At 37.3% G+C, this 14,460-nt stretch overlaps 1 protein-coding gene across 3 annotated transcripts in view; it reads left to right on the forward strand.

Annotated features, from left to right (window-relative positions):
- The window catches only part of mRpL11 (mitochondrial ribosomal protein L11), a 130,273-nt gene extending 117,014 nt beyond the window's left edge, over positions 1 to 13,259 (forward strand). For all 3 annotated transcript variants that reach the window (XM_071676622.1, XM_071676631.1, XM_071676638.1), the window contains exons 4-5: positions 4,573 to 4,715; positions 12,946 to 13,259. In XM_071676622.1, the coding sequence (XP_071532723.1) occupies positions 4,573 to 4,715; positions 12,946 to 13,065 (263 nt within the window). In that variant the 3' untranslated portion in view covers positions 13,066 to 13,259. The remainder of the gene's footprint in view (positions 1 to 4,572; positions 4,716 to 12,945) is intronic.
- Positions 13,260 to 14,460: the final 1,201 nt, after the last annotated feature.

Below are 14,460 nucleotides of genomic sequence, written 5' to 3' on the forward strand. Positions count from 1 at the left end.
CTGGGGATTAACAATGGAATTGAGGCCCTTTGTAGAGGGGAAGAAAACATCTTTTGTATAAATTCATGGGATCATTTTAGCTGATATAGAAACCTCTTTGCCAAGGATAGCTCCACATGAATGGAACGATTTGCTAGCATTGGGCTGAACTAGGGCATAGGAAGCAGGCATTGATAGCCATAGAGGGTCACTGGCTATGGAATGGTGGTTGTGGTGGGTGGGGTTAGGTTCTGGTTTGGATGCATCATGCATATCAACTAGGGAGAGGATGTGAGTGAATGAGATCATTCTTTGTCTGTTCCTGAAGCTGCCTTACTAATACGGGAAACAGCAAACAAACTTACAAAAAGAATTATTGAGATGTGTCCATGTTACTGCCATCTTACTCTTATTATGTATTACCTATTAGTGGTATAGATTCACTAATGTAGTAAGAAGTTTTGGTTGTGAAGTTAGTTAAATTTTTATTTTTTTAAGGGCATGGTAGTTGTTACAAGAGCTTCATTCTATCTTCCTCTCAGCCCTTTTTTTCTTTTTTCTTTAATGTTGGAGACTTCAGTCACAGATAAAAGTTCACATCAAGGTTGAGACTTAATTGAAATATAGAGAGGTGAATAGAAGGGGAAAAGAAGAGAAAAAAGTACTTTCAAATTTTGGAGGAAATGAAAAGCTTGTCTTGTAAAATATGCCAAGGTATAGTTATTGGGAGAAACCTGAGAGGGTAGAGAGTTCCAAGGCTTCGAGGTGTATGGAAAGAATCAGTTTTCAAAATAACCCACCCTTGGGTTGTCAGTGGCAACACAGTAATCATGTGATGCAGCAGCTTGCCAAGTATTGCATGTTCTTGCTAATAGTGTGGGCATGCAAGCAGCGTACTTGAAGGGAAAATAAATCAACATAGGGCAAGCAAGTCAAGTTTTGAAGTTAGCCTGGGACAGTTTATAAGTTGGACCACTTTTGACTCTACTCTGACGTATAAGGATGCAGAGCCAGAACCAACTCAGATAAGACAACAGTACTCCATATAAACAAAAGCAACTGTTCAGAAAAAAGAAATTTCACCATATAAACAGGACTTCCAGTTTCTTAGGGGCAGACTTAGCTGTTTCTGTAATTTAGGGTTTCTAAGATGGAGTAATACCAAGTATGTTCATTGAGTCAAAAGGTGAAATTACAGAACTGTCAAAGAAGAGAAGAAAGTTGTGATCAATTTTGATAGAGAAATGGGCTGAAACTGGTTCTAACCAGATTTTGCATAGCCCACTGAGATATCTTGTCCAAGCCTGAGTGTATTGAGGAAATTGCATCAAGATAAAATGCAGATCGAGTGAGAAAAGAAGGATCAGAATTGAAGGATGTGGAGGAACAGCATGTTGAGTCGTTGGCATAAGAGTGCATTTGGTTACGTGTAAAAGAAAGAAAATCATTGATAAAAAGGAGATAAAGTGTAGGAGACAAGACAGAACCTTAAGGGACACTGCTGTTGATGGAGAAAGGGAAAGAGGCTGATCCATCAACAGCCATGGAGGTAGACTGGCCAGAGCTGGATTTAAGATTGGCCAGAGCAGAAGTTAGTTATGAATGAGCAAACTGGGGGAGGGAAGCCAAAGGAGGGTAGCTTAGAGATGAGACCTTGATGCCACACCCTGTCAGGAGCTTGGGATATGACTGCCTTCCTTCTCCCTTCCCCAGTGTTTGCATAATTTCTTGCTTTTTTTTTCCCAATTTCTAAACATTTTTTGAATTAGTGGAAGAAACTCAGGTGCTTGGGAGTTTATTTGTTCATTAACTTTTTACATTATATATTTTTTTGGGCAGCATTGCAGTTGGTTCATGATGCCATCATGTCTCAGAAAGTCTTGAAACCCAAATGTAGAATTTTATACCACTGCTCTTAGAGTAAGCTGAAAATCTTCTGTGCTTGTTCATAAAGAACATTTTTTTTCTCTGAACCACATTCCATAAAGGAGTTTATAGATTCTAAGCAGATTCCCCCACAAGATCAAGAACAGTGTGAACAGAAATTTTTTTACTGAGGGAGGCTTTTAGTTGGATCCTCTCCATAGGAGATCTCTTTACCATCAGAATTCTTGGATTTGACCCAACATGTTTCTACAGTTTTAGATGTAAGGGCAGTTGCACACGCTCTTTTCATTGCAATTCTTGAAACACAATTTATCTCTTTTCTCCAGTTCATCATTTGGGCTAAGTTTTCTTAGAGTTTAGTAATTGGTAACCCCCAGGTGGAACAAGCAAACTTGGTGCCAAAGACTAGAGTCTAGAGCTTTTCCATACACCTCAGTTGATTGTTTAGGATCTTCTAGACCGACCACCTTAATACTTTTGTGGGGTTCCAGCCTTAGGGTTCTGGATTCTAGAATTTACATGTATATATTTTTTCAAACACTTCAATAGACAGAGATTTGGAGAACACGTAACAGATGACCATTAACTTAACATTCACCTCTCTTCTCAATGTCATTTCAGATCTTCCTTGAAGATCCTTATACCTTGGCACATATGGAAACCATGTACTTAGAGCTCTTTTGTTGCCTGTTTTATGACGAATGCATGGCAAGTGACCAGACCATCGCCAGAATTTTCATGGGGGTTCTTTTTTGTTTCCAAGATAGATTTTGGGATTTAATAGACACATACATATTAATCATTTATGTATAGTAAAACACAGAATACAATTAGCACTAGTTTTATGTACAGCAGCTCAGTGATCTGTCCAGGCTACCAATAGTTCATTTTGGCAAAAATTTAAGTCACGATACTGCTTTTTGAATTCAAAGAGAAGTTTGAATTCCTCAAAGCCATCCTGGTAATGGGTTTGAGTAACACTATTGCCTCTTACAAGAGTGATCCTGAAGAACCTTTCATTTGGGCTTTGCTGATAACTTGACAGACCTTATCTGGGATAAGCAATTGTTTTTCTTTTTAAAAAGACTGGTTGCTTCTCCCCCTCAGCCTAGCCGGGTACCTCCATTTGTTTAGACCTCTTGCAGTTTAATATTTTTTTCTAGCAATTCAACTCTTCAACATCTAATCATAAAAACTTTTCCTTGTATCCTTGGGCATTGGAAAGAGAGTTGGAGAATTACACGATATGTTCCGAACAAGTATTTTTATATTTTTGATGATGAACTCTTGTGATTCAGAACATACTTGTTTTTTAGCCTAGAACGAATCCATTACATGTAAATATAGAAATATTGTAATCTCACTATTATTCATTCTTGGAAGATTTTATCAAGAAAATGTTATGTCTGATGCCCAGTTGAATCCCATAGATATTGTGTGGACTTATCAAAGAAATCATTTATTTATACAGGAACCTTGAAACACTTTTTGGTGAGATATATCTCTACATGGACCAAGAAATTGTTGTTTTGCCTTATCCTTACACTAGAGCACATGATATGAGGAAGGTTGCATCTACCTTAGCCTTACTTAGAGACCTTTCATAGGAAAAAACAAAGAAAAGGGGACTTTGGCACTCTTCTGCCTTCATCAAATGGTACCTTTGTTTTAACAATGGTGGATCTACCCGTGTGGCTCTGGGAATTCCTCCAACTAGAGAGCTAGATTCCAATGTGCCTCACATTCACCAGTGAAGGATTTTGTTTTTTGCTCCTTTAATCTTACTTGAAAGCTTTTTCTCAAACATCCCTCATTCATGTGGATATACTGTCACTGATTGTGGGACATACTACATAGAATTAAAATGCAGGTTTTAAGGGTTGAAAAACCTATTCTCTACAGGTTGATGTTCCTGTTTTTCTAGCCCTATCATGTTTTCCTCTCCAACTCTTTCTAAAAACCTTTTTCCTTTACTTTTTGTGGCTGCCTTGTGTAGGTGCTGCAGTCTGTGAATTGTGAGCTCTGAATGACCTGGAGAAGTTGAGTTGGTGATTGCTTGTTGGCAGTCATTGATTAACTGAGAATGAAAACATCAATTGAACAAATGGTTTTGGTGACTCAAGGGTCAACTGAAAAGGGGGAATGAACGTGTAGCTTCCTCACATGCGTTATGAATGTAGGAACATTCTTGGCTTCAATGTTCTTAGGAAAGATCTAATTACTCACAGTACACCTCCTTGGAGAGAAAGGACGTGTCACTCATTGAAATTTGCATTCTTTATATTTTACCTGTATTTCCTGATTATAGATATGGACTTTGGTCTTGTGCATTGCACATGACAAGAATGGATGTGAGCAAATGTGGCTTTTCTTTATCTGTTCCAAGGGCTACCTCACTAATGTTGGAAAAGGTGAACAAGTATGAAAAACCTACGAGCACAGGTTTGTGTCTGGGATTCATCTTCATCCTCAGGTTAAGAAGAGTAGGAATTGCTCATTGCTGTATGATTCTTCCAGATAAAGAGGATAGTTATTTACGTTTACAAAATTATTTAGTCATTGAAACTACTGAGATAAAGGTTTTCTAAGTATTAATGTATGATACTGATATGTGTGAAACAGAATGAGCTTGCAGTGTATGTTCTGTATGTTATTTTGTCATGATTGTATTGTATTTTGTTAATTCATTTGCATTTTTCTTACCAGGAAAGGAAGTAAGTGGCAAAATAACCCTTAAACACATCTATGAAATAGCTAAAATCAAGCAGCAAGACCCACCATTACAGCTCACTCCTCTAAAGCAAATATGTGAATTAATGATTGGTGTAGCTCATTCATGTGGTATTGAGGTAAGTTTCATTCATTTCATCAAAATCTTATTATCCTGTCAATCAGAAAACTTCGTGTAAAATATTGTGTTTCTGTCCTTATACTTACTCCATTTCCATTTATGTTGTGTGGAGCAAGAGCATAATTTGCTTTGCTGAGCACTCATGCCAAACTCTACTTATGTCTTTTGTGCTAAAGTGAACAAAGTCTTCCTCATTGATATAGATACATCTTAGTTATTTCACTTTACACACTAAGTTCATTTGCAAGGCAACATTATTGTCTTCATTGTCTCCTCTACCCATATGTGCATAACATTTTAGAATGTGATCAGATCATGCCTTAGGCATCCTTGTGTCCATTACAGTTCATTCACTTCATCTATCCATGTCTTTCAAGGTCAGTCCTTTCCTTTTTTTTCATTCAGGCATACCATTAGAGATCTTCAACAACATATCAGGTGAGGCTTTCATCAATTCATCTGATTTTTTTCCCAACCATTTTCTTGTTAAGCTGATGTGAAATGATAAAACTAGAGCTACTGGATAAACTAGACTCTAGTAGTAATGGCATCATGCTTGTTCTTGGGTTTTTTTTTAACTGTTAACACTGATGAGGTCAGGATTCTTCAGGAGAACCTTTTCACAGAGTATCTGTTTTTGTCTTTGCTTGAACTGGTGGTACACTTTGTGGTTGCTCAAAAAGAGAGTTATTGTATCATCTGGAAGGGTATTCAAACCTAGACTCTATGATTTTTGCAAACCTAATGCTTAGGAACATATTTTTTGTAGACAGCTGTGCAGTTGATACATTCTTTACATGCAGAATTAGTTATGCACATCAGAAATTACTTTTCCTTTTCAATCTGTTCTGTGAGCATGAGTTATTTTCTAAGACACAAAGATCCAACATCTTCATCATTACTTGTTTCATCACAATATGTACTTTCATATGTATATCAGTACTTTCAAACTCTGAATTTATCTTGAGCCCAAAGTCTCTGAGCTTGAGTAAATGCTCCTGTAAACCAACTTCTAGAAACTATTCTGACCTTCATTTTTTTATTAGCAGCAGTTGTTCAGACTGCAGTTCACACAATTCATACTGAAGATCAGGTGACTGTCTCTCTACTGTAGCTTCCATCGGGAAGTTAGATAAGTGGAAACTGGGCATCATTTTGTCATACTCTGCAGATATCTTGCCAGACTCACCTGATATAGTTTCAAATTTCCCTGCAAAATTTGACAAGTTTGCCTACTTATCATTTATCATCAGTTCACAGCAATAAGCTGCCTTATCATTTATCATCAGTTCACAACAATAAGCTGCCTTCCTTGTAAGCTCAGATTCAGCACATTCAAGCAAGATATCATGCCTACCAGAAATGCTAGGGAGTAAAGAAAGTCTTTATTTGCACTTGATTTTGATGTTCATGTGTGTTGCTATGTTCATTCTAAAGAAGCGAAGGACTTCCTTCTGAAGAGCAGAGTTTCTGAAGAGTCTTCCAAGTGCTTAGCCACCTGATATTTGAGTAGGTCATTAGATTCTGCATTCAGTTCTTCATGGAACGATGTGAATTTCCTAAGTCTCAGAGAATTTTTGCCTCCTCTAATCAAGTTTATTATGCTGGGCAACACCATGCATGACATCACTTGTGTAATGCCATGTCCTATAATACTTCTTGGTGAGTAATGCATTTTCCTTCAGCAAATCTGCTAACCCTACTTTAGTACGAGTCATGGCTCTAGCACTTTCAATTATAGTACAGGAACAATTTTGAAACCCTTTATATTCGCTGATGTCCGAACCTCTTTTACAACCATTCATGTACCATGAAATCCTCACCTAAAGTACATGTGAATGCAAACATTTGACTTGTAATTGATGTCTCTATATTTGTGAAAAGCATATGAAAAGTATTTATGTTGCTTCATTATGTCTTTCAATTTGAAAGAAACATGTTTATCAATTTCTTTTGTTCTTCATGCAATCATTTGATGAGATGCTGACACACTGTAAGATTTTTTGGCCACCATATCTTTCCGAAACATTAGTGACATCTTCACTGCACATACTTTTTTTTTTTTTTTTTTTTTTTTTTTTATACTTTGTCGCTGTCTCCCGCGTTTGCGAGGTAGCGCAAGGAAACAGACGAAAGAAATGGCCCAACCCCCCCCATACACATGTATATACATACGTCCACACACGCAAATATACAAACCTACACAGCTTTCCATGGTTTACCCCAGACGCTTCACATGCCTTGATTCACTCCACTGACAGCACGTCAACCCCGGTATACCACATCGCTCCAATTCACTCTATTCCTTGCCCTCCTTTCACCCTCCTGCATGTTCAGGCCCCGATCACACAAAATCTTTTTCACTCCATCTTTCCACCTCCAATTTGGTCTCCCTCTTCTCCTCGTTCCCTCCACCTCCGACACATATATCCTCTTGGTCAATCTTTCCTCACTCATTCTCTCCATGTGCCCAAACCACTTCAAAACCACTTCTAAATCTCTAATGATTTGCTCTTTTTCACAAGCTTCAGAGCTACTTCATACAGTGTAATAATGCTTGCGGTTTTAGGCTTCCCAAACATTCATAGTGTAACAGTCTGTTTCTGATGTTGGCTTTTCAGGCCTATCAGAATATTAGTTCATGATTTTACCATGTCTCGTGCCACTTGCTGTGACTCTCTTTTTTTCATATATACCTAACACATATATACCTATCCCTGGGGATAGGGGAGAAAGAATACTTCCCACGCATTTCTCACGTGTCGTAGAAGGCGACTAAAGGGGATGGGAATGGGGGGCTGGAAACCCTCCCCTCCTTGTATTTTAACTTTCTAAAAGGGGAAATAGAAGGAGTCACGCGGGAAGTGCTCATCCTCCTCGAAGGCTCAGATTGGGGTGTCTAAATGTGTGTGGATGTAACCAAGATGAGAAAAAAGGAGAGATAGGTAGTATGTTTGAGGAAAGGAACCTGGATGTTTTGGCTCTGAGTGAAACGAAGCTCAAGGGTAAAGGGGAAGAGTGGTTTGGGAATGTCTTGGGAGTAAAGTCAGGGGTTAGTGAAAGGACAAGAGCAAGGGAAGGAGTAGCACTACTCCTGAAACAGGAGTGGTGGGAGTATGTGATAGAGTGTAAGAAAGTAAACTCTAGATTGATATGGGTAAATTTGAAAGTTGATGGAGAGAGATGGGTGATTATTGGTGCATATGCACCTGGGCATGAGAAGAAAGATCATGAGAGGCAAGTGTTTTGGGAGCAGCTGAATGAGTGTGTTAGTAGTTTTTGATAAACAAGACCGGGTTATAGTGATGGGTGACTTGAATGCATAGGTGAGTAATGTGGCAGTTGAGGGAATAATTGGTGTACATGGGGCATTTAGTGTTGTAAATGGAAATGGTGAAGAGCTTGTAGATTTATGTACTGAAAAAGGACTGGTGATTGGGAATACCTGGTTTAAAAAGAGAGATATACATAAGTATAAGTATGTAAGTAGGAGAGATGGCCAGAGAGCGTCATTGGATTACGTGTTAATTGATAGGCGCACGAAATTAAAGTGTTTTAGACATCTGGGAGTGGATTTGGCAGTGGATGGAACCATGGAAGCAGAAGTGAATCATAGGGTGGGGGAGGGGGCGAAAATTCTGGGAGCGTTGAAGAATGTGTGGAAGTCGAGAACATTATCTCGGAAAGCAAAAATGGGTATGTTTGAAGGAATAGAGGTTCCAACAATATTATATGGTTGCGAGGCGTGGGCTATGGATAGAGTTGTGCGCAGGAGGGTGGATGTGCTGGAAATGAGATGTTCGAGGACAATATGTGGTGTGAGGTGGTTTAATTGAATAAGTAATAATAGGGTAAGAGAGATGTGTGGTAATGAAAAGAGTGTGGTTGAGAGAGCAGAAGAGGGTGTTTTGAAATGGTTTGGTCACATGGAGAGAATGAGTGATGAAAGATTGACCAAGAGGATATATGTGTCAGAGGTGGAGGGAACGAGGAGAAGTGGGAGACCAAATTGGAGGTGGAAAGATGGAGTGAAAAAGATTTTGAGTGATCGAGGCCTGAATATGCAGGAGGGTGAAAGGCATGCAAGGAATAGAGTGAATTGGAACGATGTGGTATACCAGGTTCGACGTGCTTTTAATGGATTGAACCAGGGCATGTGAAGCGTCTGGGGTAAACCATGGAAAGTTCTGTGGGGCCTGGATGTGGAAAGGGAGCTGTGGTTTCGGTGCATTATTACATGACAGCTAGAGACTGAGTGTGAATGAATGTGGCCTTTGTTGCCTTTTCCTAGTGCTACCTCGCACACATGAGGGAGGAGGGGGTTGTTATTTCATTGTGGCGAGGTGGCGATGGGAATGAATAAAGGCAGACAGTATGAATTATGTACATGTGTATTTATGTATATGTGTGTGTGTGTGTGTATATATATATGTATACGTTGAGATGTATAGGTATGTATATTTGTGTGTGTGGACGTGTATGTATATACATGTGTATGTGGGTGGGTTGGGCCATTCTTTCATCTGTTTCCTTCCGCTACCTCGCTAACACGGGAGACAGCAACAAACCAAAATGAATGAATGAATAGATATACCTAACACAAACACTCCACATCTGCCCCCTCTCATCAGACACTTTCAACAGTCCTTCAAAATGCTTTCAAAATACTTCATCTCCTCTTCACCTCATTTCTACCAGTTACCATTACCCCTTCAATGATGTTTCCCTTTCCTCCCTTTTTTTTTCTCACTGTTAACCTCTTTGCAAAACATTCTCTTATTCTTCCTGATGTTTGCCTATGTTTGCTCACCCTAACTCTGCTTACTCTCCTTTTCAGCTCCTGTACCTCCCTCTTGACCTGCCATTTTCTTTCATAATCCTCCAGTCACTTGAACTCCTGCCCTGTAAATAATGCCCATACACCTTTCTTCTCTTTCACTAGCATCTTAAACTTCACCACCACACTACTCACTACCCTTTCACAACTGTCCACCTCCCCTCATCTGCACACCACACTCTTCTCTTGCACATGTAAGCAGTTCTTCCTTAAATACATCCCATTTCACATCCACTCCTTTAGTGTCATTTACTGTCACCTTTTGCCACTGTACACTCGATCTCTAATGGTACCTCTCCACACATGCCTCTTTTCCAAGCTCACTTTCACCACCATCTTTCCACCTATATCATTTCTGCTTCACACAAGCCTCTTTTACAAACTCACTCACTTTTACCACCCTCTTTCCATGCATCATAATTCATGTCCAGCAGCCCCTATCATTGCATTCACATCCAAGAATCTTTCCTATGCACGCTTATCAGTTAGTATATGATCCAGTAATGTCCACTTTTCATCACCCATACTTGCCCATGTATACTTATGTAAGTCCCTCTTTTTTAATCAGGTATTCCAAAGCACCAGCCTTTTTTTCGCACACAGCTTCATGAGCTGTTTGCCATTTTCATTCACAATGCTGGGTATGATACACTGATACTTGATTTCTATTATTATTATTATTATTATTATTATTATTATTATTATTATTATTATTATTATTATTATTATTCTTCTTCTTCTTCTTCTTCTTCTTCTTCTTCTTCTTCTTCTTCTTCTTCTTCTTCTTCTTCTTCTTCTTCTTCTTCTTCTTCTTCTTCTTCTTCTTCTTCTTCTTCTTCTTCTTCTTCTTCTTCTTCTTCTTCTTCTTCTTCTTCTTCTTCTTCTTCTTCTTCTTCTTCTTCTTCTTCTTCTTCTTCTTCTTCTTCTTCTTCTTCTTCTTCTTCTTCTTCTTCTTCTTCTTCTTCTTCTTCTTCTTCTTCTTCTTCTTCTTCTTCTTCTTCTTCTTCTTCTTCTTCTTCTTCTTCTTCTTCTTCTTCTTCTTCTTCTTCTTCTTCTTCTTCTTCTTCTTCTTCTTCTTCTTCTTCTTCTTCTTCTTCTTCTTCTTCTTCTTCTTCTTCTTCTTCTTCTTCTTCTTCTTCTTCTTCTTCTTCTTCTTCTTCTTCTTCTTCTTCTTCTTCTTCTTCTTCTTCTTCTTCTTCTTCTTCTTCTTCTTCTTCTTCTTCTTCTTCTTCTTCTTCTTCTTCTTCTTCTTCTTCTTCTTCTTCTTCTTCTTCTTCTTCTTCTTCTTCTTCTTCTTCTTCTTCTTCTTCTTCTTCTTCTTCTTCTTCTTCTTCTTCTTCTTCTTCTTCTTCTTCTTCTTCTTCTTCTTCTTCTTCTTCTTCTTCTTCTTCTTCTTCTTCTTCTTCTTCTTCTTCTTCTTCTTCTTCTTCTTCTTCTTCTTCTTCTTCTTCTTCTTCTTCTTCTTCTTCTTCTTCTTCTTCTTCTTCTTCTTCTTCTTCTTCTTCTTCTTCTTCTTCTTCTTCTTCTTCTTCTTCTTCTTCTTCTTCTTCTTCTTCTTCTTCTTCTTCTTCTTCTTCTTCTTCTTCTTCTTCTTCTTCTTCTTCTTCTTCTTCTTCTTCTTCTTCTTCTTCTTCTTCTTCTTCTTCTTCTTCTTCTTCTTCTTCTTCTTCTTCTTCTTCTTCTTCTTCTTCTTCTTCTTCTTCTTCTTCTTCTTCTTCTTCTTCTTCTTCTTCTTCTTCTTCTTCTTCTTCTTCTTCTTCTTCTTCTTCTTCTTCTTCTTCTTCTTCTTCTTCTTCTTCTTCTTCTTCTTCTTCTTCTTCTTCTTCTTCTTCTTCTTCTTCTTCTTCTTCTTCTTCTTCTTCTTCTTCTTCTTCTTCTTCTTCTTCTTCTTCTTCTTCTTCTTCTTCTTCTTCTTCTTCTTCTTCTTCTTCTTCTTCTTCTTCTTCTTCTTCTTCTTCTTCTTCTTCTTCTTCTTCTTCTTCTTCTTCTTCTTCTTCTTCTTCTTCTTCTTCTTCTTCTTCTTCTTCTTCTTCTTCTTCTTCTTCTTCTTCTTCTTCTTCTTCTTCTTCTTCTTCTTCTTCTTCTTCTTCTTCTTCTTCTTCTTCTTCTTCTTCTTCTTCTTCTTCTTCTTCTTCTTCTTCTTCTTCTTCTTCTTCTTCTTCTTCTTCTTCTTCTTCTTCTTCTTCTTCTTCTTCTTCTTCTTCTTCTTCTTCTTCTTCTTCTTCTTCTTCTTCTTCTTCTTCTTCTTCTTCTTCTTCTTCTTCTTCTTCTTCTTCTTCTTCTTCTTCTTCTTCTTCTTCTTCTTCTTCTTCTTCTTCTTCTTCTTCTTCTTCTTCTTCTTCTTCTTCTTCTTCTTCTTCTTCTTCTTCTTCTTCTTCTTCTTCTTCTTCTTCTTCTTCTTCTTCTTCTTCTTCTTCTTCTTCTTCTTCTTCTTCTTCTTCTTCTTCTTCTTCTTCTTCTTCTTCTTCTTCTTCTTCTTCTTCTTCTTCTTCTTCTTCTTCTTCTTCTTCTTCTTCTTCTTCTTCTTCTTCTTCTTCTTCTTCTTCTTCTTCTTCTTCTTCTTCTTCTTCTTCTTCTTCTTCTTCTTCTTCTTCTTCTTCTTCTTCTTCTTCTTCTTCTTCTTCTTCTTCTTATTCTTATTCTTCTTATTCTTCTTATTCTTATTCTTCTTATTCTTATTCTTCTTATTCTTCTTCTTCTTATTCTTCTTCTTCTTATTCTTATTCTTCTTATTCTTATTCTTCTTATTCTTATTCTTCTTCTTCTTATTCTTATTCTTCTTATTCTTATTCTTCTTATTCTTATTCTTCTTATTCTTATTCTTCTTATTCTTATTCTTCTTATTCTTCTTATTCTTATTCTTCTTATTCTTATTCTTCTTATTCTTATTCTTCTTATTATTATTATTATTATTCTTATTATTATTCTTATTATTATTATTATTCTTATTCTTATTCTTCTTCTTATTCTTCTTCTTCTTATTCTTCTTCTTCTTATTCTTCTTATTCTTATTCTTCTTATTCTTATTCTTCTTATTCTTATTCTTCTTATTCTTATTCTTCTTATTCTTATTCTTCTTATTCTTATTCTTCTTATTCTTATTCTTCTTATTCTTCTTATTCTTATTCTTATTCTTATTCTTATTCTTATTCTTCTTATTCTTCTTCTTCTTCTTCTTATTCTTATTCTTCTTCTTATTCTTATTCTTATTCTTATTCTTCTTCTTATTCTTATTCTTATTCTTCTTCTTCTTCTTCTTCTTCTTCTTCTTCGCTATCACACGAACTTCAACTAATTTCTCTCATAGTAATGATTGTATTTCGCTGATAGGTTTTTATTGTTCCAGTTCAGTATCCTATAATTTGCACTGAAAATTGCATATTATTTTCAGGTTGTGAAAGAGTTAGACCCAAAGGAATATGGAGAATTTCTTGAAGAACGTAAGTTAATTGTTGAACAACAGCTAAAAGAGATACAAGAGAAGAAAGAAGCTAAGTTACTCAGGAAATAGCTTGCTTCTAAAGAATAAGCAAAATTACTGAAGAATGTAGTATATGTTGATAAACTTTCACTGACTGCACATGTAAATTGATAAATTTTTCAGAGCCATATCCAATCATAGTGCTCTGTATTGTAAATTGCACGTTGTTATTTATGATTGTATAGATGTATACATGTTTATAATAAAACTTTTATTAATTTTTACATTGAAGGTTCAATACTAGACTTTTTTCATTTTTAAGAAGTTGCAAAAGTCTTCAGCTGCCAAATGATGATCCAAATGGTAAAGATACTTTACTTGTTAGACCTTTTTATTACTCAAGGAAAATCACATGAAGTAGGTAGTTGGTAGGCAGCCAACGACGAGGGAGGCATATTACCAATACTACCCACTTGGGTATCAGGAGGGCTAATGATGGCTGTGTAGTGAGTCAACACTTCAGTGGTTGTCAGATTGCACTCCTCTGACTCATGTAGCTGTCTTTTCTTTCTGTCTCAGTTATACAGTCTCTCCTTAAAATACATAGCACTTGACAACACTTAGCTCACACAGCTCATTCTTCGTAACTCTAGATTTTCCAGGGTTAGGCACTATGTGCTAGCCCTGCCATGTGGTAAAATGGTAAGAGCAATAGATAGAAGTAGTGGGTAGGAACATTTAGGTTGGAGCCCCTGCAAACACTGCACTAGAGTTGCCTTCTGCCAGTGTCCTTTGAAGGATGAGGCTCTAAAGGCTAAGAAGCAGCAATGGAGTTCTTTTGTTATGTAGACTATCGAGGGAGTTGCAGGAGGGAACAGGCATCAGATATATAGATAGACAGGTAAATCACATGATGTATGTAACTATATTTTGTTAGGATTCAAGCAGCTTAACAAGGATTACTGTCCAATAATGAGTTCCCTGTGTTGTTTAAAAAGAATTGTTTTACTAAACATTTAAAGAAAAAAGAGTACTTAGTCTTCTGAATATTGTAAGTATATGTATATGTAGGAAAGAAAAAATACTTCCCATGTATTCCCCGCATGTAGTAGAAGGTGACTAAAGGGGGTGGGAGCTGGGGGCTGGAAAGCCTCCCCTGCTTGTATTTCAATTTCTAAAAGGGAAACAGAGGGAGTCAAGCAGGGAGTGCTCATCCTCCTCGAAAGCACAGATTAGGTTGTCTGAATGTGTGTGGAAGTAACCAAGATGAGAAGACAGGAGAGAAAGGTAGTATATTTGAGGAAAGAACCTGGATGTTTTGGCTCTGAGTGAAACGAAGCTCAAGGGTATAGGAGAAGGATGGTTAGGGAATGTCTTGGGAGTAAAACCAGGGGTTAGTGAGAGGACAAGAGCAAAGGAAGGAGTAGCACTCTTCCTGAAGCAGGAGTTGAGGGAATATGTGATAGAGTGTAAGAAAGTGAACTT

This window comes from Panulirus ornatus, chromosome 2, assembly GCF_036320965.1.
Source record: "Panulirus ornatus isolate Po-2019 chromosome 2, ASM3632096v1, whole genome shotgun sequence".
NCBI lineage: Eukaryota > Metazoa > Arthropoda > Malacostraca > Decapoda > Palinuridae > Panulirus > Panulirus ornatus.